We start from the raw sequence: 24,307 nt of genomic DNA, 5'->3' as shown, positions 1-24,307 counted from the left end.
TCAAGGAGGAGTTTATTGAAAGGATACAGTGGGCAACTTCATAGGCATGAGACATCCAAAGACAGACAAGAAATGAATAGAGCCAGGTCCCGTGTGTAAGGATTGTGATGCGTGCTCTCTCCCCGATTTCTCCTAGGACAGAATAGTCATTTGTTCTGTTTTGTTGGTAAGTCACCTCTTCAGATCAGCTTTCTCTGCTCACTTATGACTTCTTTGGCTCTGCCCATCCCCACCCCCAATTTTCAGCTTTGGCTTACTCTGACACCTCTGGCTCACACACTGCCTGACCTGGTGGTTAAGTGCTTCATGTCATCCGAGTCAGGTTCCCATGATCTCCATTTCAGGTTCCTGGGAAAGAATGTCAGATTGGCTCAGCCATGTCAGGTGCCCACCACTGTCTAGCCAGCTGTAGTGGGAATATGGCAGGATTGGTGAAGTATTATGAGTTCCGTAAGTCTTACCCTTTCCAAGGCTGGGGGGGGGGGGTCAAATTCTCTATTAAAAAGGCACACCTAGGACCCTGAGTCCTGCAGCTTGGTGGGACCCAGAAACCCGCCCACCTTTGCCCACCTGTGCCCACCCCGCGCGCACAGCCTCCTGCTGACTGGTCCTTATGGCGTGATGACCACAGGCTTTTTATATAATAGATGGATAGAGAGTTAATGATTAATAGATGACAATCCTACGATGTAGTGGACACTCATTAAATACAAGTTGGAATGAGATGAAATATTGAAGAACTAACTGTATCCCTGCTTTAGCCCTAGCTGGTTGCTGAGTGGTTAGAGCGTCGGCCCACAGACTAAAGGGTCGTGGGTTTGATTCTGGTCTAGGGCACATACCTCGATTGCAGGCTTGATTCCTGGCCTTGGTCGGGGCGTGTCCAGGAGGCAACCAGTTGATGTTTCTCTCTATCTCTACTCCTCCCTTCCACTCTCTCCCAAAATCAATGGAAAAAATATCCTGTTTTTCATTAATTCACAAGAACATGCCTGCTAATTCTCAATATTAAGTTGTCATTGTGTATGGTTGGCAGATGTAATTAAATTCAAACTTGAGGTAGGGTGCAGGATGTTAAACTCCCATAATCAACACATCCAACTCAGAATAGTTATTTAATTACTATTAAATAACCGAATTCACCTGAATTTAATTACTTTCTATTTTAATTCAGGAGCTAATTTTTTAATGCGTATAATCAGTACAGGACCTGTGCTTCATCATCCCTGCTTTTTCCTGACTTTTTCCCCTACTATTTTTATGAGCACCAGAAAATTGTCCAAAACTAAGGGAAGTGGTAAAACAGACGATTTTGCTCCTTGTTAATAATCTTGCTTATAGGTTTTTTGTTTGTTTGTTTGTTTAGGGAGCAGGTAAAAACATGGCAGGGCAGATTGCTCATAGATTTGAGCTATCATGCTCTGTCTTATGTTTTGTTGGCTTAGTGTAGTTTTGTTTTATTAGGGATTGGGACTTGTCAGGGAAAGTGGGGAAGGGAAGAAGAGATGCTTTAAGTACCCAGGAGCGAGAATGTTAGCACAGAGACAGATGTCTAGAGCAGTGGACTCTAAATTTGTTCAGATCACCGGAGCTTTTTTAAAATTTAAACAGAATACAGAAATAAAGAGACTGAAAATTTGGAGATCAGTCCTAATCGCTGAGCTTCATTTTCCTTGTTCTGCATGAGGTCTGATCTCAGGGTCCTTTGTCTGTGGAGTTAATATTATCAGCCAGAGGGGGTATTTTAGCAAATTATAAACAGGGCTGTTTTTTTGTTTTGTTTTGTTTTGTTTTTTTTAATATATTTTATTGATTTTTTACAGAGAGGAAGGGAGAGAGATAGAGAGTTAGAAACATCGATGGGAGAGAAACATCGATCAGCCGCCTCCTGCACATCTCCACTGGGGATGTGCCCGCAACCCAGGTACATGCCCTTGACCAGAATCGAATCTGGGACCCCTCAGTCCGCAGGCCGACGCTCTATCCACTGAGCCAAACTGGTTTCGGCAAGAGGGCTGTTTTTGCGTTGCTAGTTCTCTTATTCTTGAGTTTGATCAAACTTAGTTTAACATAAAGCTGTTTAGGAAGATAGTTAAAAACTGAGGTTAAAAACCTGAAAGACATAAATTACATAAAGTGCCCATAGTGTAAATGTTCAAGAGAATGTAAAGAAAAGAAATTGTTCTAGTATTTGATTTTAACCTCCAGTTTTTAAACTGTCTTACTTTTTGGTATATTTCTTTTTCAGTGTTTAGCAAGTTAGAGTTATCTTTAAGCATTTATCTATCCAGGCTATCCTGTTACCTGCTTAGCAATCATCTGTATCATTTCTGTAATTCAAGCTACTTGAACTGAGTAACATTGTGTTAGGATCCCTGTTTAATCATTCTAGTTTTGATACAGTGCTCTGTGTAAATGAAATATCCAATTTTCCATGATTTGCTATTAAGTTGTAACAGAAATGAATATATCTAATATGAACTAATCAAAGAAGCATTCCAAAAAGACCAAGTTTGTTTGACATGTATATGAAAAATGGCCTAATGATCTTAGACAAGTTTCAGGAGGATGTAGACTTCAGACATGAATTTCCTTTGATTTCCAAGTTAGACTTGGAAGATACTTAAAAGTTTAAGAAAGATTGTCCAAGATTAGCTGAGGTATTAGTGTTCATTGTTTGCTTCTTTTTGTCACCAAGTCTATTCAAATGGTTAATGTTTTTAATATTCACACGAAAGTCTTAGGGTTTTTTTTTTTAAGTGATGTTATTATTTTACATCTCAGAATTGCTTAACTTAAAAGTAGACAGTGCTCTAAATTTTTTCTAGCTGCTCATGGAAACCTACAGCTGTAGAGTCAGGCATGTCTCACCATGATCAAAACATACACTCTATTTATATATTTAAATTGTGCTTGTATCTTCTGTTTTGTGCCGGTGGCCTGAGGTTGACACTTACTATACTGGTGATATAGGAACCTTTACATCAGAGTTCTTTAAAATTAGTGGGGTAGCTTGATTCTTGTCATCTTATAATGAATCTTTCTGTAATGGTTGGGTTTTAAAACTAAAACAGTATTCCATTGAATTCCAAAAACTTATGATGGAATGTTGCACTGTCCATGGCTTTCGTTTTAGTCATGTATTGATATCCCTAGTTTAAAAATTTTTTTTCTTATTAAATGGATAGTGTTGTATGGAAATGGATTTTGCTGGGACCTTGGAAATTACATTTTACAAATTACTGTAAGTTATAGAAAGATGGTTTCAGAGTAACATACTTTTAGTAGAGCATGTTCTCTCTGTTTCCTTAAGTTAAAACATGGGAATCATTAACTTCAAAACAGGGCTCTGTTTGAGGCAATGCTGTAATTGCTACCATGACTTACATAGTTAATGTAGTTCTGATGTCTGCGATTGATAGTGCAGCCTTAAACACTCTATGGAAGTGATTTCAGTGTTGAGGTACGCATTTTGGGAAATAAAATATTGAACTCCTTCAGTTTAATGATGGAAACCTCTTTTACCATTTTGCTGCATTAATATAGTCTCACATATTTTAGTTCATTTCGGGTTGTTAAAAATAATTTCGTTTCTTCCTCTACTTCTAAGAGAAGTATATTTCTTATTCTTTTAGTATTTGTGTTATTATGGTTGTAAATTAAAATCCACATTCATGCCCTAACCGGTTTGGCTCAGTGGATAGAGCGTCGGCCTACGGACTCAAGGGTCCCAGGTTCGATTCCGGTCAAGGGCATGTACCTTGGTTGTGGGCACATACCCAGTAGGGGGTGTGCAGGAGGCAGCTGATCGATGTCTCTCTCTCATCAATGTTTCCAACTCTCTATTCCTCTCCCTTCCTCTCTGTAAAAAATCAATAAAATATATAAATAAAATAAAATAAAATCCACATTCATGTCCTCATCAATAACTGTAGTTCTTTCAACTTTTTCTAGACTACTTAAAAGTTTTTTTTAATACACTTTTTATTTTGGAATAATTTTAGATTTATAGAAAAGCCACAAGATGGTGCATAGAGTTCCCGTAGACTGTTCACCTGGTTTCCCTTAATGTTGACATCTTAACACAGCAATGGTACATTTGTCAACACTGAACTTCACACTTCATTGGGACTTTAGCAGTTTTCCACTAATGGTTTTTTTTCTGCTCCAGGATCCAGTCCAGGGCACCGCATCACACTTGTCAGGGCTGCTTTCAGTTGAGCTTTTTGGCTTTTGGTGAGGCACTGTCCAAAGGAGCCTTGTTTATTAAGCTACTATGATCAGCTATCTCTGATCGTCTTATACGTGCTCAGGTACTTTCCTAGCCAGGAGATTACAAATAACTGAGAAATAGAGCTCTGAAGCAATTCGAGCTGTGGAGATACACGAGTAAACAGTGATAATATATGTGGAATGTGGTTACAGAAGGAGTAGCCAAGTTCTGGAAGGAGGTGGGGAAGAGACATATCAGGGAAGTCCTCCCAGAGGAGGCGATGTTCGAGATGGGCCTTGAAGGGTAAATAGGAGCTCTTAAGGCAGAGACTGGAGAGAAGCACACCCAGACAGAGGGGTAATAGTGCGCACAAAAGCTCAGTGATATCTGTGAGCCAATGACTGGGTTTGCCTGGAATGAAGGGTTGGTGTAAGAATGGAAGAGGTGAGGCTGGAGAGGTATGCAGGGATTAGAAGGGTGCTCATTTGAGTATTTTACTGCCCTATCTCACAAGAAAATTTTGAGGTGGGGCTAGTAAGAAATGTACCTTTGCAAAATTCATTTTCAGTGGTGTATGTGTACAAACCATATAATTTAGGGTTAACATCAAATGGCTTTTTGTTGACCTGCTTTCAAAGAAGTGAAAGGAAACTTACTCACCAGAAGCCAAAATTAGAATACTGAGGCAGCCAGAGGCTAATCCCCTCCTTGCTCACAGGCGCCTGCTCCCTCAAGCATTCTCTTTATATTCCACAGAAGTGAGGAGGAACCCACACTTGTCCCACTCACATGGCCAGTTGCCCAAGGAGAACACCGGATCTTTAGCAGCACTCAAGTTACTCGTTCATGTTCTCAAGTGATAGTGTTTTGAGAAGAGCTATTCAGCTAAGTGAGCTGCCTCTTTTTCTCTCTTAAACCAACATCTTCCATAGGTGATTTATGAACGTTAAAGTGGCCGTTAGCTTTCTGCTTTATAGTTTACTAGTGGCCTGGTGCACGGATTTGTGCACATTAAAAGGAAATTAATTAGAAGGTGGCCAGTGGGGGGCCAGGCTAGCCGGGGCCAGACACGCCCTGGAGCCAACCTCCCACGGTCCCTCCTCACCAGATTTGGGTGACGGTGCCCAGCAACAACATAACTCATGACCGAAGGTGGAATCATGCGGCCCTGCGAGGAATCGGGCTCCCTCCTCTCTGGTTCCGGGGTGCGTCACCACCACAGCTGCCAAGTCACTGCAGCTCTGCAGCTCCTGCGTTGAGCGTCTGCCCCCTGGTGGTCGTGTGCGTCATACCTACCGGACAGTTGGACAGTCTTTTAGCCTTTTATATATATATATTAGAGGCCTGGTGCATGAAATTCATGCACAGGTATGGTCCCTAGACCTAGCCAGTGAACGAAGTGCAAGCATCTGCCATGGAAGGGCAGGTCCCAGCTGACCTCTGGGCCTTGGGCAACACCTGGGCCCCTGTGTGCCCCCGTCCGCCTGAGTCCCCACACGGAGATCCAGTAAGCACGGTTGGACGCTGTGGGCTGGGGCGCAACGTGGGCCTCTGGGTGCCGCACAGAAGCTGGGCAGGCAGCACGCTCTCTCCCAGCCAGCCTCAGCAGACCGGCTCCTGCGTGAACCCACAGGGAGCTTACTGGTCCCAGCGGTCCCGGCAGCTGTGGCCCTGCTCACCCGGAAGCCCACTGGGGCCAGCAGCACCTCCACTGCCGCCCGCTGCCAGTGTCTTGTCGCCGATGCCCGTCATGCTTTGCACAGTCCCCTGGTGGTTAGCACACATCATAGCAAGTGGTCAAACTCCTGGTTGAGGGGACAATTTGCATATTAGGCTTTTATTATATAGGATAAATAAGGCTTGTAAAATGATAGGATTGCCCATGTAATTGGAGAAAGATGTGAAACTGTACAAACCATATACTGTTGTGTAAGGCAGACATATTTTGGTTGTTAGGGTTTTGGTTTTTTTTAATGCCCTCCCCTCCCTTATTGCGTATTCACCTTCTAGAAATATTTCATGGAAAAGTAATTGATGATAGGAAGAGACTCAGGTGACTTCAAAGATGACTGGGCATCTTTAATGTTTTATGCTGGGTGATAGCTGCACGGATGTTTTTTGTTACACATATGTCACAATTACTCCCTTTTATGTATTCAATATTTAATCAAACCAACTTAGGATTTTTTTAAAGGCCAAAAAAAAGGTAATTGATTCTAATTAACTTAAAGCTACTTCCATTCAGTTTTTATTTTTATGTTTTGTTTTGCTCACAAGAAATAGAAAACGGATTGAAGCCAGCTCAGAGAGTTGGGAGGGAACTGTTAGACTGGAGAGAGGTTTTCCGGGAAAGCAGGAGGAACGGAAGAGTCGGGCCGTGGGAACTGAGGCAGCGCTGGCATTGGCCAGGCTCCCGTTGTCTTCCCTCTTTCGGCTTCCTGTTGCTTTCTTGTCTCTTCCTCTCCCTTCTGTCTCCTTGGTCCCATCCATTCTCTTTCCCCACCTTCTGTCTCTTCTCTTGTGTGCGCTCTCTCCTCTCTCATGGCGCCTGTACGGCTCTCTGCACATCTGTCTGTTCACTTTTCTCTAGGCCAGCTTCCCGAGGCCCTTCCCTTTCTGACGTTGATGTGCGTGAAGGCCCCCTAATGGCAGCCTGGGTTTCACACATTGCAGCCTAGTAGTTCAGGATTCCTTTTTCTCCATTTCCTTGTACAGCGTCCTCAGTTAATCTGATTGGGGGTCCTACTCATCTTTTGGAGCGAGGTCGAGCAGGGTGCAGGTCCTTTGTCAGCCTTGCCTGGGTGACTCCTGCTTCAGGTATTCACTTCCTGATCAATCACAGGGAGGGAGTGGCCCAGAACATGTCGGCCATTGCAAGTTTTATCAGAAATTTCTTATATACACTTCAAACCTTTTGGGCAATTGTTTCCTAGAAAAATCTTTTCAGAGAAGAGACCGTTTTCTCTGCCCCAGTCACACTCACTGCCATCTTTTACCCTTAAGTATTCATTCATTTACTCATTCACTGCACAGGTAGTTCATGAGGACTCACTGTGTTTCGGGCCCTCTCTTGGGTGTTGGGATACGGGGTGGACAGGACAGATTCATAGCAGCTTCACTGAAGTGGATGGTGGGTGCGCGGGAGCTGGGATAGGCCTAGTGAGATGTGGAGGGAAATAGGGGGAATAGGAGAGGTTTGTGAGTGAGTCCAAATTTATTGTCAGGTATAATTGTGGGTGAGAGGTGAGGGCATAGCCAGGAATGGGTGTGGGGCTGAGTAAAAATAGCAGAGGAATGGAAATCTGTTTCTGTTACCTGCCCACATTGAAAATTCCATCCATTGCAACTGGCATTTGCAAAATGTGATTAGGTAACCATTGAATCTCATGGAAACTCAAGCCACTCATCATGCCCGCAGTTATGTGCCTACCTGTCCTAGATGGAGGCTAGATACAGGGGGCGGGGGCGGGGTGTGTGTGGGGACACACAAAAAGAAGGCACTCAGTTGTGCTTTGTAAGAGCGCTTTTGAGCATAGGACTACTGGAGACCTAAATAAGTACAAACCCAATTCATTAAATTAATTTGACCAAATAATTAGTGTGACAATGTTTGACACAATCCTGTAGGATCAGGTTGGGCCTGGTCAGAGTGCCCTTGAGGGAGAAGTACAGTGTGGAAGAGTGTTCAGGTGGTACCGAAAAGAGTTTCATTGCCATTTCATGAAGGCCAAGGAAACCAGTTGGCAGCTTAGGAAAAGTGAGGAGAGTAGGAGCTGGGAGATAGTCGGCTTTTTAGAGGAGCCAAGAGCTGGCTAGAGATCAAGATAAGGTGAGGTGGCTGGGAGGGAGAGTTTGGAACTGAATTTTGGAAACTAACCTCTGGGACGGACACTGAAAAGCAATGAACAGTCTAGACCAGCCACCAGAGCGGGAGTAATAATGTGCAGAGAGGATGGCGCGGGCTTCAGCAGAGAGTGGAAGTTTGAACTAAGTAGGGTTTGCAAGGATTTTTTTTTTTATAATATATTTTTATTGATTTTTTACAGAGAGGAAGGGAGAGGGATAGAGAGTTAGAGACATCGATGAGAGAGAAACATTGACCAGCTGCCTCTTGCACACCTCCTACTGGGGATGTGCCCACAACCAAGGTACATGCCCTTGACCGGAATCGAACCTGGGACCTTTCAGTCCACAAGCCAACGCTCTATCCACTGAGCCAAACCGGTTTGGCTACAAGGATATTTATGTGCAGAGGATGGGCAGGCTTAGAGGGACAGTGGGCTGGGTGGAACAAGGCATTCTGACACTTTAGGCCAGTGATGGTGAACCTATGACATGTGTGTCAGAGGTGACACGCGAACTCATTTTTTTTGGTTGATTTTTCTTTGTTAAATGGCATTTAAATATATAAAATATCAAAAATATAAGTCTTTGTTTTACTATGGTTGCAAATATAAAAAAAATTCTATATGTGACACGGCACCAGAGTTAAGTTAGGGTTTTTCAAAATGCTGACACACCGAGCTCAAAAGGTTCGCCATCACTGCTTTAGGCTAAGGAAACTTGCTAATTTCACACGAAAAGCAGTTTCTAACTTCTCCCACGAGATCGTAAGTTCCTAAGCTTATCTGTATTTGAAGTCTCTGCCCAGCAGTTTCTGACACATACAAGAAATGCTTGTGAGGGGGGAAAAAGACTGAGAAACAATTTTTATTTGCTCTGTGACATTTTTCGCATCTGTAATTCTGCTAACCTTTTCTTTTACTGAATTAGGAAGTGACTGGTTGTTGTATTAAGAATGGTACCTTGAAAAGCGTTCTGAATGAAATGTCATTTTTACCTTAATCTGAATTTTTACTGTTAGCTACTCTATGCCTGTCAATAGAAAGGAATCAGTGGGAGCCATCGATCATCTTGTGATTGGGACGAGCATGGCCTGTGGTCCTGAGATCCTTAGTTAAGGATATTCATTCTTTAAAGAGCAGCAGCTAACTTGAATATTCTGCCAGTTGGAGATTATGTCATTACAGAGCCCCCTTGAGCATGAATAGAGGTTTGCTGCCAGACACCCTTTCCTCCATGTTCTGCACTGTCTGATGCTTTCTGTTCTCTGTCCCTTCTTGATCAGGAGTGCCTGTTGGAGACATGCTGATCACTGGATTATGGTCACTATTGTAAATGGTTGGGTTAATAGGATGATGTGACCCATGGTCTGATATCAAGCCTACGTGTGTCAGAATTAGAGATTGAGTCTGCTGTTAGCTTTATCGAGTCATTATAACTATAGTGTTAGAGTGCAACCACGGAGCACCTAGGCACAGCCCTTCACAGTTGCTATATAAGGAGACAGTGAGGCCAGGTGGCTTGCCAAAGGTCCTGCAGTTAGTCATGGCCGAGCTAGGACCGAAGTCTACTCTTCCACAGTGTTTATTATGCCATGGTATCGTTCACTAAAAAAAATATTTTTAAGTGCCTGAGTTGTAAATGAAAGGTGAGGATAAGTTAGAAAAATCAAATTTATTTGCTGGTCACGTTTTCAACCTTCCGTGGTACAGAAGTCAGGTGTTCCCATTTGTCTGATAATGGGACCTGTAGAGACCCAGAGAGTGTCTTGGTCCAGCACGGGCTGGTCATCCACATATAATGCCCTGTCGGGACTTAGCTACAGACCTCCAGAAGAGGGGCAGTGCTCTAGCTATAATCCGGGCTTTTAGACACTTCAAGATTTCTCCATGGAAACAGATACTTAAAAGGAAGGAGACAGAGATGTTTCAGGTGCCACAAGAATCGCCACTAGTACACGAGGTAGTGGTACAAGGACAAAACACAAGGAAACGCCGGATACTGATGGGTGAGAGGTATGGGAGAGAAGGTAGAAGGTAGTATCTAGAGCCGAAAGTGTATTTAAGGAAGAGAGTTTTTTTGTTGTTGTTGTTGTTGTTCCTCTGGGTGGGGTGGAGAAAATGACTCATGCTTTGACATAGTTTGCTGTAGTTTTTAGGTTATAAGTTGCTGTTTAAGAGTGTGAGTCCACGTTCCATCTAGGATTTGATTGTTGGGAAACAGCTGCTACTGGGATTTTGAGCCAACATCAGTGTCGAAGGAGTTTTTATTAAATTATATTCTTTGGGCCCTAACGTTACTTGGTGGTATTCTGACAGTGGAAACAGCATTCACAATGATGGCTGGTTAATGTTTACTGAATACTATCGTGTGTCAGGCTCTGTTCTAAGCATCATCAGTTGACCGTTCCACAGGTAAGTAAATCTTATCCCTGAGGGCACAGCAGTGTAAAGGAGCAGAATACGTATCGCTCATGCTCCCTCTGTGGACTGGCTTGATGTTTCCTTCTAGTCAAAATGAAAGAGGAAAAAAGAGAAGGCGTCAGGTGACACTGTTTTTCGAGGATCAGCCCTCTTTCAGGGTTTAAAATCAGTGTGTATATAAGCTAAACATGTTTATTTATGTGATAATTATTTATATATGTTAGCAATTCCCTGGACTTAAAAAAAAATCGTGCAAAGAAATCACGTGGGGAGGGGACGGGAGTGGGGAGGAGGGGAGTCATTGGTGGGGGAAGGAGACATCTGTGATACTTCAAACCATAAAGATAAATAAAAGAAAAAAGAGAAATCATCAGCATTTCTTATCTTCCATCCCCATAATGGAGTGTGTGTTGTGGGAAGAAGTGGGTGGGCGTGTACTATGGTGTCTCCTCTCAAGGAGCTCCTTAAAAACAGACTTAGAATGCGTTTAGGTAAACGCGATGATTCTAGAGCAGAGCGTGTGCTGGGAAGTTGTTTTTCATCTAACCGTCGGTGATTATGCCAACCTATACACACACTGCTTGTTCTGTTTGATTGTTTCTAAGCTGATTTTCTAAACAGTTCTACCCCTTTATTTGCTGCACATTGCCTTGCTTCTTGTATGAGAGCAAGACCATCTAACTTAGCTTCTTCTGCTCTTTTTCTTTCAGAAATCCCTTAGCTTTGGCCCTCATCCTTTCTTCCTATTGATATAAGATGACATTTAGCTATATACCTTTTCAAGTCTAAATCTTCTAAGTCAAACTGATCCCATTCTCTCCTGTCTCTGGGACCTTTCGGACTTTGCTCTCCTATACACCCTACCCCCTGCCCAGTTCCATCCCTTCTGCTACAGCGTCATCTCAGTTCTTCTCTCTAGGCCATGGATCCGGTCATTGCACTCCCTCTGTGTGGATCCCATTCTTTACATCCTTATGATTACTGCCCTGGTAGATTGAAGATGGGCAGATGAGTCTCCCCTTAAATTTGGTGAATTTTGAAGGAAGGTAGGTAAAAGGATGTAGATAAAATTAGGAAGTTCCAAACACCATATCTGTATTGGGAGGGGAAGGTGAGACATGGGAAGCATGTGGGGAAAACCTAAGAGAGATGTTACTAGAAGGGGACTCACTACTGCAGCAACAGAGCACAGAGGATTGAGGTAAAAATGAAGAGTCCAGCCCTAATAAAGGGTTACAGAAGATGTTAGAATTTGGATCATTATTAGATAAACTGGTGCCTTTTAGTGGTGTCATTTGGAAAGAATGAGAAGGAAGGGGGGCTTTGAGCTGAGATGTGAGGAGTAGAAAGGATTAACTTGAGAAATGCATAAGGAGGAAGAAGATTTGGTTACAGCCTGATGTAAGGAGAGAAGAGTGAGTGAGTTCCAGGTGACTCTTAGATTTCATACTTGGAAGAAAGGTAAGCTGGTGGCACTTTTCATGGTGATCTAGAAGTCGAATGGGTCCAAGCCTTTCGGTAGAAAGCAAATCAGTCTGTATTTGTATAAAATGCCCTGAAACGCCCACTCAATTCTGTGGTCGGTAAGAGGTGCCTTCTTTTAAGAGATGGAACTGGGTACCTAATAAAAGCTTGGGTGAGCACTGGCTGGTTTGGCTCAGCGGATAGAGCGTCGGCCTGCGGGCTCAAGGGTCCCAGGTTCGGTTCCGATCAAGGGCATGTACCTGGGTTGCGGGCGCATCCCCAGTGGGGGGCGTGCAGGAGGCAGCTGAATCTATGTTTCTCTCTCATCGATGTTTCTGACTCGCTATCCCTCTCCCTCTCCCTTCCTCTCTGTAAAGGAATCGATGAAGTATATTAAAAAAAAAAAAAAAAAAAAGCTTGGGTGAAAAAAATACATATACAAATACATACATTTATATATAGTGTTATAAGAGAAGGACAAACTGACATTTTATCAGGTAGCCTTGGAAAAGCATAGAGGTAGGGCAACATATAGCTGGTATGCTTTTTAATTTTCTTCCCCAGAATTGAAATCGAATCATTAGGTTGTGTGTGTTTTTTAAGATATGCAAGGGAGAAATCACTTCTTTCTTACAGTGTCCTTAGAAAGTTCTCTGCGTGCTACTTGAATATTAACTATTTTAGTGCTACCCCTGATAATTGATTAGGTGATAAGAACAGAGACAATGTCACAGGTAAAAATCCTGTTTGATTCTGTAAAAATGTAGATGTCTGAAATGTTTAAGTTATTTGAGTTTTATTTTCACTAACATTTTTGGTTGATAGAGTTGAGAAATATTTAGTAAAGGATCATACATAATAAACATTAGTCATTTATCTGTTCAGCAGTATTTATTTTCATGATCGACTTATGTTAGGTTTAGTTTTAGGTCCTGGGAATACAGGGATGCATAAACCATCATGGAGCTTATATTTTAGTGGAGAAGACATAAAGTGAACACGTCTGTAATGTGAAGAAGTGACAGGTGCTTCAAGAAAATACAACACAGAGTGAGGGGGGAGAGGGCGAATGGGATGGAGCTTTTTAGGTAGATTAGTCAGGGAATGCTGTTCTGAAGGAAGAAGAAGATTTTGTAAAAACTTATTCCAGGCAGAGGGAATAGTGACTGCAGAGACCATGAGTCAGTATCAAGCTCACTGAGAACCTGTTTGGTATGTTTCCTGACTGACAAGAGCAGAGAGAACAAAATGGAGAATGACGGGAGTCAACAATGAAGAGGTGGACGGGCCAGAGCGCAGTGGGCCTTCCTGCCCCGGGATCTTACTTTGAATGTAATCGGAGGCGGAGGAGAGTTTGAGGTGGAGTTGTGACATGATCTGATTTACATTTACAGATTTCATTCCTGCCACTGAGGGGAACACTGACCATAGGAAAGGCAAGGTCTGAAGCATTTAGGAAGTCTTTGCAGTAATCACCTGTGGTTTCCAGTGTACTCATCATGATCCATTGTGGGGCAAGAAGAACCTGTTAGAACTATGTATTTATTTATTTAAAAATTAGACTTTCCTAATATTTAATATACATATTGGTACTGGCACCCACATTTCATCTGTGTGTTAATTATATGTCACCATTTTTAGCTTGAGCGACTGAGTCAGTGATGGTGTCATTTACTGAGATAAGGAAACAGGATGGGGCGGGCTTTGGTGGGAAGGTAGGGAAGCAGTAGCTCAGTTTGGGGCATTTTAAGTTTGTGATGTCTAATAGGAAGCTAATGAGATAGATATACCAGTAGGTAGTTTCCATAGATGAGTCTGGAGCCAAGGTTAGAAGCCAAGATTAAAGATCTAAATTTGGAAATCATTAGCATAGAGGCAGTATACAACAACTTTGGAGCCAAACTGTGTGAGTGCACATTTTTAGCTCTGCTGCTTACTGACTGTAATTGTGGACAAGTTAACATCTCTCTGCTGTATGTACGTCATCTGGGGATAATAATATCTACCACACGGGGTATTGTATTCATTGGGTTAACACAAGCAAAGTGCATGGAATTGTGTCTGGCACTCAGTACTCACTAGCTGTTAACTATTATTATCACTTTATGACTGGTGTTTAAAACACCAGTTAGATGAGGTGGCCTAGAGAATGAATGCAGACAGAGAAAAGGGCCAAGGAAATAACCTTTAGAATTCAGACAGGAGGATGTGGGCTCCAGAAAATATTTCAAGGGGAGAAGTTATCAATGTGGACAAGTTCTGTTTAAGAGATTGAGTAAGATGAGGAACAAGAATTGGCCATTGGCTTTGTTAACATGGAACTTGTGAGACCTGGGGAAGTGGTTTCAGTCGAGTGGTGGGTATGGACATCTGCCTGGAGTGGGTTAGGAGAGAATGGGAGGCACAGAATTGGAGAACATGAGTGTAGACAACTCAAGTGTTTTGGTATAAAGAGGAAGAAAAAATGAAGAGGTGGCTAGAGGAAGATACATGGAGTCGGAAGGTAGGAGGCGGGGTATGTGTTGATTTTAGGATGGAAGATAATCGAGTAACTCTGTATACTGATGAGAGTGGCCCAGTAGGAAGAGAAATCTCGATATTTGAGTGTCATGGGATAATTGTAGCAGCCAAGACCTTGAGTAGGTACAGTGCAGTGGATAAGTGCACAATTCAAGAGATTAGTCTCAGACATTGGCAGAGACAGTTCATTGATGAAGGTAGAGAGTATTCATGGAGGTACACGTAGATTGGTAGATTTGGTTATGGGAAAATGTGTGCATGTTTTTCTTTTAGTTCTTTAATCTTTCCAGTAAAAGAGAGGCTGAGAGTCAGAAGAGGGGTCAGTGTTAAACAGGCATCTTGGAAGGTGGGAAAATGCATTGGCTGGGGAAATGCAGGTGGAATGAATCTCAAGGAGTTCAGCGGGCCCCCCTTACACTTGTGGTCATTAAAGTGGTTCTCGCTGGATGAGGAAGGGACCGTGGGGCTGGGGTATAGAGTGGAAAAGTGCTGGGGACAGTGCCTCCTCTGCTTCTATTTTGAACTTTAGTCCCATGGCTGAGAGGATTGCTCTTGGAACATTCCTCAGGTCCCTGGGGGTTGACAGAGGAATTAATCAACGTGATTAGGCCAACCATGAATCATTTCATTTTTGCCTGTGTTCAGTGTCTGTATCCTGTTTCTTGTAGAGGGTGAGTTCCTAGAGGTGTTGGCCTGTCTCCTGGAGAAGGCCTGCTTTTCACAAGTGGTATGCAGTAGGCCCTGGGACACTCTCAATGAATTTTACTTGGTTGCTGAGTTATGTAAAGAAAGTATAAAAAAAACTCTAATGGAGAAGCTCACTGGTTTTTCCTGATAGAAAGCCTGACCAAAGTTTTCCCCAGGGCCTGTGGTTTCCATTAATCTGGAATTACTACTCTTGTTGATTTCATGCTTTTGTGTTTGATTCCCGATGAGTTCAACATTTGGTTTCCCTTTCTTTCAGGTGCTGGAGAATCTGGTAAAAGCACCATTGTGAAACAGATGAAGTAAGTTGAGACATGGCCTTTTGTAAGACTGCATTTCCACACAATGCATGAAAGTTCACAGGGTCTTTCCATCTTAGGTCCATCGTAATGATTTGTGGTTTTCTTCTTTTCCAAGAATCATTCATGAGGACGGCTATTCGGAGGAAGAATGCAAACAGTATAGAGTAGTTGTCTACAGCAACACGATACAGTCCATTATCGCCATCATACGGGCCATGGGACGGCTGAAGATTGACTTTGGGGAAGCAGCCAGAGCAGTAAGTGCCTTTCATTTCCTCTCCCCCTTGCTCTTTTTCAGTAGGTGCAGTTAAGCAAAATTTGCTTCGCATTTTAGGGAAATGAATTTAAGCAACAAGGTAAGATGTAGCAAAGTACTATGTGCTCATTTGAGAAGTGTTAGCAATCTGTTAGGGAGGTGTTAGCTTGTCAGGTCTTTAGGAAACGGGATATACTAGGGTTCTGGGATAACTTTTATCCACCTCTTTTACAGCATTGTGTATTTTCTTATAGTAGCAAGTGAGAGTCAGTTGATGGGATGTAAAAGAGGCTGCCTGGACATGTAGCTCTGCTTTCTGAGGTGTAGAGACTTAAGGCAGATATCGCTCCCCCAGAATATACTTGATAAGGACTGAAAACCATGTCTAAATTTTAGAGGCAGTTTTCGGTATTCAAGAATACTGTGACCCTGTACTACATTGAACTATAAAATCAAAGTTTCTCTGTTTTATGTGTAAGAATTTATATTTATAGCTCCTCTACTGTCCTTCTAGTTATTTATGGTTGGTCAGAAGGTGAATGGGAAAGAATAGAGCTGGGTGTGGGGCAGGTTGTTTTTCATGTCTGCTTAGGGTGAAGGTATGAAGTTCATTGCAGAGAGGGGCCTCTTTACAGACCTTTATTAAGAAGGTCTATTGTGGAGACGCAGGATGGGTCAGTGGAAGAGATTAAGTGGTAGGAAAGTGTTTCCTCCTGAAACAGTGTTTACAAAGTCAGGACAGCAAAATTATGATACAGTAGCTCTCTCTCTTTTCAAGTTTCTAAAATTAGAACCATAGTATTAAATTTAAAAAGTAATGCTTATTGAGGTGTTTTTAATATCTGCATGAGTATGGGTCAGATTTCAGAACCAGGGGACTATAAAGTCTTCAAATGTTAAATAAAGACTCTACCATCTCTGTAGAAGGGCCTGCTCACTGTTGGGTATTTGCCAGTTTATGTAATTTTGCAGCTTTTCTCAGTCATTCACTCCTTTATGTTAAATACTTATCTCTGGAAAGAAAGGAGGGCAATGCAGATGTTAGATAAAGTTTCGTAGAAAGCGCCGAAACCGGTTTGGCTCAGTGGATAGAGCGTCGGCCTGCGGACTGAAGGGTCCCAGGTTCGATTCCGGTCAAGGGCATGTACCTGGGTTGCGGGCACATCCCCGGTGGGGGGATGTGCAGGAGGCGGCTGGTCGATGTTTCTCTCTCATCGATGTTTCTGACTCTCTGTCTCTCTCCCTTCCTCTCTGTAAAAAATCAATAAAATATATTTAAAAAAAAAAAAAAGTTTCGTAGAAAGGGTTGGGCCTAAAAATACAGTAAGGAAACAGGAAAGGATCTTACAGGAGGAGTAGTACTCGGCAAACACCATGAAGGCCGAAGACCTCGAGTTAGGCAGAATTAATGGGGTGCACTCGGGTTAGTTTTGTGTTGCTTCGCTTGCGCAGGTGGATTCACACATCTTCGGAGGTTTGGGCTGTGGTTGCCCCTGTGGTTGGAAATGCTCTCTGCTGGCCACTGTGATACAATTGATTGCTACCCTCCCCCCTTTTTCTTTACCAAGAATATGCTTCTTTCGTTTCTGTGTTTGTAGAGTCATTTGGAAATCTCCTGAGGCAGGTATTAGATTTGAGTGGGGAATCGTCCCATGAGACTGGTGTTCTTTTTTATACCATCTGACAACTGGGGCTGAGAAGAATAAAGCAGACCAGTCACAGTTCTCCTAGCCCCTTTCGGTCCTCTCCCCCCACTCCCGCATTTGAGGGTTAAAAACTCTGCTTGTACAGCTAGGTCCCTGACTCAGGAAGTTTTGATCAAATCTCTCTTTGTAGCTACTTTTCCTTTTGCTGCCTTTCCCCCTGTCTTATTAGAGGGTTAATACTGTGCTGGCAAATCCAGAGACTGCGTTTGCCCTGGGGGATTTGTGTCTCCCACTGGGCTTCCAGACTTCCAAAATGCCTCCTGCTCCTGTCTGACCTGAAGGGGGAAGAAGAGAACACTTTCTCCTTAAACTGATTCTACTTCCTTGGACGTGTGCAGGCTTCACCTCTTACATGCTAGTCTTCATTTCTATTTTTATTGGAGACTTCCTTGAACAGAATGCAAATGAGTTACATATGTCTGTCTCACAGGCCAGTTTTTTTCCTGCCAAAATGTATGCGTAACCAGGATGGAGATGAGTAGGCCAGTCAGAAGGAGATCTTTGCAGGGGATGGTGGTCTGTGGAGGGAGTGGGGTAGGGGTAGGGGCGTGAAACCATTCCTCAGTTCAGCTCTGCACTTGTGACTGTAGTGGAGAAGGGGTGAGACTCAGTGCCTCTTTAGAAATAATATAACGTATGATGCTCGTGTGTGTGTGAAAGTAAGAGACTCTTGTCACGTCTTTAAGAACTGGAGGACCATCTGTCTCTCTTCAGGATGATGCCCGGCAGTTATTTGTCTTAGCTGGCAGTGCCGAGGAAGGAGTCATGACCCCAGAACTGGCAGGAGTGATTAGACGGCTGTGGCGAGATGGTGGCGTGCAGGCTTGCTTCTGCAGATCCAGGGAGTACCAGCTCAACGATTCTGCCTCATAGTAAGTCATTTCCCTCCATCACAGAAAATAGCTCAGTTCAGTGCCCATCCTTACGGAAATGGGGAAGTAGCAGACACTCTTGAAGTCTATGGATTCCTTATAGAGATGGTTTCAGTTCAGTTGGAGACCCTTGGTCATTTTGTATGACCTGGAGAAAAACATTTCCTCTTGGAATGTAAGTGGGAGACTTGGCACCATGAAAGGAGCTCTATGGTAGTTGGTAATCAGCAGGGGAAAGTGGTGAGACATCTCCTGCAGCTGGCTCCTGGTTCTCTCCCAGCTCAGGAATCCCTCTGTGCACCAGGGCTTTGCATCGATTGCCAGCAAGCGAGGGAGTTTAGGATTGTGACTCCCTTTCTATGCATCCACCTCTGTGGCTGGGTTACAGTATGGATTTCCCGGGGACTGGTCACCACTGATAAATCTTTTGCCAGATAACGCAATAGCAGACTTTACATAGAAGGAGATGTTGAGTCTTGGAACGAAATTGAAGCATCTGTTTGTCAAGGAAATTCTCTTGGTTTATGTGCTTTTAGGAAATTTGTAATGAATACTTATATTAAGCTATAATGTGCTATCCTGTTTTGCTTCTTTTACATTTTTACTTATCATACCTATATTCAGAATGTTGTTTTTTTTAACATGCATTTTGGGGGCTTGGTGAGTTCTTGTTACTTGTATTCATTTTTTTACTAAATGAAGACACTTTTAAACGTTAAGGTATTTTCTCCAGTATTATATTGTCCTACTTTCCCCATTCTCATTCCAATGTAAGTTGTTATAGAAGAAATTAAATATTTGAAAACCTTATTCTTCAAGAGAATATTTGACTTGTGAACCATTTCAAGATTCTTGCCCATCTTTTTTTAATATTTTTAAATTGCAGCTATTGGTAATTTAAATAATTCTCCCAGTAGTCATCAAAGCTAGATTGTAGTTGTTTCTTCCATCATACATTCAATAATCTCTGAATCCTCCAGCCACACCTGAAGACATGTGATTTATGGAGGTGCTGTTTTTGTGGGGGTTTTTTCCATAATTGTTGATCTAAGCTTGACTGGCTCCTTATTAATGACTAGGGGCCCAATGCATGAATTTGTGCACCTTGAAAGGAACTGTGGGCTGCAAGGCTGTAGTGGGCACAGAGGTGGGTCTTGGCCCATCCTGTGCACCCCTGCCCGGCCCCTCCCACCATGCCTGGGTCCCCTCTGCTGGCAGCCCCGCTGCCACTCCCGTGCGCTGATGCTGATGGTGCGATTAGCGGTTGCTGCCTCAATCACCCCTCATGATTAGGGGGAGGTGGAGAAGCCCTTGGGTGATTGGGGCCAGCAGCCGTCACTCGCACCCGCTGACGGCGCCAAGTGATTGGGACCAGTGCCAAGCACCGGCAGTGGGTGCAAGCGGGGCCATCACTGGCAGCCAGTGCGAGAGGCAGCTGCTGGTCCCTATCGCCCCTCAGGAGAAGGGGGAGGTGGAAAAGCCTTGAGGGGCGATCGAGGCCGGCAGGCACCACAGTGCCGAGCGATGGGGGCTGACGCCAGGCGCCGGCAGCGGGGACAAGTGGCGGCTCCAGTGCTGGCAGCGGGTATGAGTGGGGCCAGCGCACAGCAGCAAAGAATTTTCAGTAACCACCAGAGTTTCACCCCAATGACAGTGCCCCGTGCCCCGCTTGGTCTGGTGCCTCCACTCACCTGCTCCACCATCCCGCCATGGCCAACTCCCGCCATGTTCCATGCTCTGCTGCCTGCTGCCGACGTCCGCCATGGGCTGTGCACGCCCCCTGGTGGTCAGCACACGTCATAGCAACTGGTTGTTCGGTTGTTCTGCCATTTGGTCTATTTGCATATTAGCCTTTTATTAAATAAGATTCTCTTACAATGGTTCCACCTGTTCTTCTTCATGTCAGGCCACAAATTTTTAGAAACCCTGAAATGAAAAATTTAATTTAGTTGTGAATCAGTCTTTTAATTATTGTATGACAAATTAAATTTCTTTGAAGGTATTTATAGTTTGTTTTGGCTTAGATTTTTTAAAAAACCCACAACTTTCAGTTTCATAAATAAAAACAGGAACTACTCGTTCTTATTGAGCATAGTTCTCTTTTTAGTAATTCACTGTTCTTTAAAGTCCTATCAGTTTTGTGTGGTGTTTATAGAACCTACTCTGTCCTCTGCTAGGCTCACATTTTCTTATTTCTGTGATAGGAAGATGTGATTCTGTTGGGCCACTTTAGCTCAGGATCTACTTTTGGCAGGAACTAGTTTAGTCTGTTGACTTGCTGTGCACATGGTTGGCCTCACCAGGTAAACATAAACGTGTATTTTATTTAGTTACCTAAATGATTTGGAAAGAATATCCCAAGCCAACTACATTCCAACTCAGCAAGATGTCCTGCGGACAAGAGTGAAGACCACAGGCATTGTGGAAACGCATTTCACCTTCAAAGAACTGTACTTCAAGTAAGTCACCAACACAAACATCATTCTTCACTTAGTTTCTCTCAATCAGAGTGAAAGTTCTCTAGGCAGGAGCTCTTGGTTTAGAAACTTACCGTATTCATCAGCCTGTATTTGAATGTTTCAACTATAAGAGTCCAAGCATTTCTTTTTTCTCCAAGTAGCATAAATACTTTGTCCATTTTGAGGAACTAAAATCAAAATTAAGTTATAACTTGGGTGTCAATAGAAGTAATCATATGACTACTACTGTGTTTTATTTTATTTTTTATTTTTATTGATTTCAGAGAGGAAGGGAGAGGAAGAGAGAGATAGAAACATCAATGAGGAGAGAGAATCATTGATCGGCTGCCTCCTGCATGCCCCCTACTGGGGATCAAACCCACAACCCGGGCATGTGCCCTGACCAGGAATCGAACCAGTGACCTCCTGGTTCATAGGTCAGTGCTCAACCATCGAGCCATGCCGGCTGGGTGCGATGTGTTTTGTTTTTAATTTTATTCTCTTCAGCTGCTTTTTGTTGGAACCACCAAAACAGGTATTGGGTGTTTATCGTTTAGAAGGGTAACAACAATTCTAAAAGGGCAGGAAACCAGTTATGTGGCTTTGTTCGGCCATTTTGGCATTAAAATGAAAATGCTTTTCTCACCAGTGTCAGTCCTCTCTTCCTGGTTGCATATCCCTTTAAGTTTAGTGGAATGGAGCTAATGTAGTCAGGACTCTTGGACTGATCTGTGCACAGTATATGCACAACTGAGTTTTTAATCCAGTGCAGAGTGGAAAATATTTCTGGGGATAAAGATACTTGGAGAGGTACGATGACATATAAACAGTGGTTGTTTTAGAGAAAATTTGAGTATTTCAATACAAAGGATTTTCTCATCAGCATTAGTAATTCTAAAATAGGCTTCAGCTCATCTCTGTGTTACTGGTCTTTTGTAAACATTAGAACTGTCTTTGGTTTCTGTTTTCTGCTTTTGTGACCTTTGAGATTAGAAGTAGACTTTCCCCCTTCGACGTCTGATGTTCTTTTTAGCTACCTCTTTATGCTTGTATGCAGGATGTAATAGTGAGCATTGTTGCATACAAATGTAACTTTTAGATCAGAACTTCTGTTTTCTTTTCTCTGAAAAAAAAAATTAATTTAGAGGATTTGTGAAATCCACAGTTTAAGTATTGGATTCCAGTTGAGGCCTTGAAATTTTAGTATACCTATTTGTAACCTGGAAATATAGGAAATAGCAGTCCAGCTGAATATTTATAGAAGAGTTCTTATCTTTAGAACTGGTGAACTTATTTAACAAGAGTGTCAGAGGCCCTGGCCAGTGTTGCTCAGTGAGTTGGATCATAGTGTCATGCACTGAAGGGTCACAGGTTTGATTCCCAGTCAGGGTCGTTGCCCAGGTTGCAGGTTCGATCCCCGGTTAGGGCACATATGGGAGGCAACCGATTGATCTTTCTGTTCTTCCCTCCCTCTCCCTCCCTCTCTCCCTTTCCCTTCCTCTCTTTTTAAAAAATAAATAAAAACACATCCTCAGGTGAGAGTAAAAAAAAAGAGTAACAGAGGCCACTTGGATTATCACCCATGAAACCATGTCTCTTTGTGTACTATAAGATTAGTAATCCATTTATAATTAAATGTCATGACCTTTATTTATTTATTTATTAAATATATTTCTTTATTGATTTCAGAGAGGAAGGGAGAAAGAGAGAGAGATAGAAACATCAACGATGAGAAAGAATCATTGATCGGCTGCTTCCTGCATGCCCCCTACTGGGGATCGAGCCCTCAACCCAGGCATGTGCCCTTGGCCGGAATTGAACCTAGGACCCATTGGTCCGCAGGCTGACGCTCTATCCACTGAGCCAAGCCGGCTAGGGCTCATGACTTTTATTTATTTAGTGTGGGAACTTTCTTGTTGATGTTGGCATAGACTGTTCTCTCATTAGGTAAATCCTACTGGTCTTCCAATGTCAGGATCAGTAGCCAGATCTAATTAAGGTGCTGTACCCACTGTATTGTTGGCATGTAGACATCTTGTTATGAAGTACTATCATTTCTTCCTTTTCCTCTTCTCTCTAGGCAAAACCACTATCCATTTATTCAAACATTTATTGAACATCTACTATATGCAAGGCATTGTGTAATTGCTAACTTGCCTCTCAGTTATGAGGTAATGTTTATAAAATGTCAATCTGTTAGTGAATGATATTGTAAATGTTAACATGTGCTAAAAGTCCACATTGGGAGCGTCATAGTGTTACACTAGTTTTATGAACTTTTTAGAAGAAAATGGAGGCGTAAACCAAAATTATTGGGGTACCAGTGTATGTCTCCCCTTGAAAGACGTCCTTGGTGAAATATATGTTGTTAGCGCTCCTAAAACCTATAGTATGACCTGTATTAAAGCCAACTTGTGATTGCGTCATTATCGGCATCATGACCAAAGTTCGGAAAAAACCACTATGAGATCAATCAGAAGAAAAAGTTGGTCATGAAGAGATAAATGACCGTTTTCTTCAAAACGCACATTCAAAAATTACTCAACTGCCTCAATGTCTTCAGGGGGAAAAAATCTCTGGAACTAGGTCCCTAGCCACTGTAGATCTGATAAACTAAACCAGCTTGGCAGAGTTTTAACCTTTAAACATTTTGTCGCCATCATCAAACATACATCTTCAGGATGTCTGACCTTTTGTCTGCCGACCTCCTCCGACCCTAGTACCAGCTGAGACACAGCTGTGCGGCTGCTTCTTGTACTGTAGGAGGTGGATGAGGACATTGTTGACAGGAGTTCAGCAGGTGACCTAGGATATCAAGTGAGCCCCCAGAAGGGAGCAGTGGACTAAAACTAACCGGGATGGAGCATGAAGTGTGCCAACACTTGCGGCTTTGTTAGTATTAATTAGGTTCAAATAAGACTGCGGTCGAGAAGCATTAGTTTTGTTTTTAGATACTGACTTGTTAAGCGTCCTACCAAAAAAACATAATTCCCTTTTTTCCATAATTAATCTCTAAAATATTTTTCTTTAAGAAAAATGTATCTCAATTATACCTAAAATTTTTTTAAAAGAAAACAAACTTTTGAATCAGTAGGGAGAGGTTATGGAGAGAATGCAAGTTGGGGATTTATATTTATTAAATTCTCAAAAGAGGTAAACCACTTGAGAGGTTGCAGTGTTTGTGGATAAGAGCCTGGGTGCTGGGGTCAGAGTGCCTGGGTTCAGATCCTCGGTCCCCATTTGTTAGCTGTGTGTCATTGGGCAAATTAGTTAACATATCTGTGCCTCAATTTCTTCATCTGTAAAATGGGGATACTTGTAGGAGTCAGGAGTGCTATGAGGGTTAAATCAGTTAATGCACTTAAGATGATTAGGATGGTGTCTGGCATCATGGTAAACACTCAGTAAATATTAGGCATCGTTATTATCTTAAGTTGTATTATTCAGCTCTTTATTTTCCCTGTCCTTTTTCCTCCCCTTCCTTTTATCCATTTCAGTGCTTACTCTGCTGGCTTGGCACATCTGGTACAAGCTGATAGCGAGG

The 24,307-nt window shown here is 42.7% G+C and overlaps 1 protein-coding gene across 2 annotated transcripts in view; it reads left to right on the top strand.

The window, feature by feature from the left end:
* GNAI3 (G protein subunit alpha i3) overlaps window positions 1-24,307 on the top strand; it is a 37,718-nt gene that overhangs the window by 5,570 nt on the left and 7,841 nt on the right. For both annotated transcript variants that reach the window (XM_059673668.1, XM_059673669.1), the window contains exons 2-5: window positions 15,428-15,470; window positions 15,586-15,727; window positions 18,147-18,304; window positions 20,635-20,763. In XM_059673668.1, coding sequence (XP_059529651.1) covers window positions 15,428-15,470; window positions 15,586-15,727; window positions 18,147-18,304; window positions 20,635-20,763 — 472 coding nt within the window. The remainder of the gene's footprint in view (window positions 1-15,427; window positions 15,471-15,585; window positions 15,728-18,146; window positions 18,305-20,634; window positions 20,764-24,307) is intronic.

The sequence above is a fragment of the Myotis daubentonii genome, chromosome 18 (genome assembly GCF_963259705.1).
Source record: "Myotis daubentonii chromosome 18, mMyoDau2.1, whole genome shotgun sequence".
Classification (NCBI taxonomy): Eukaryota; Metazoa; Chordata; class Mammalia; order Chiroptera; family Vespertilionidae; genus Myotis; species Myotis daubentonii.
Note: the sequence above shows the minus strand (reverse complement) of the source record. Positions and strands in the feature narration are given on the sequence as shown.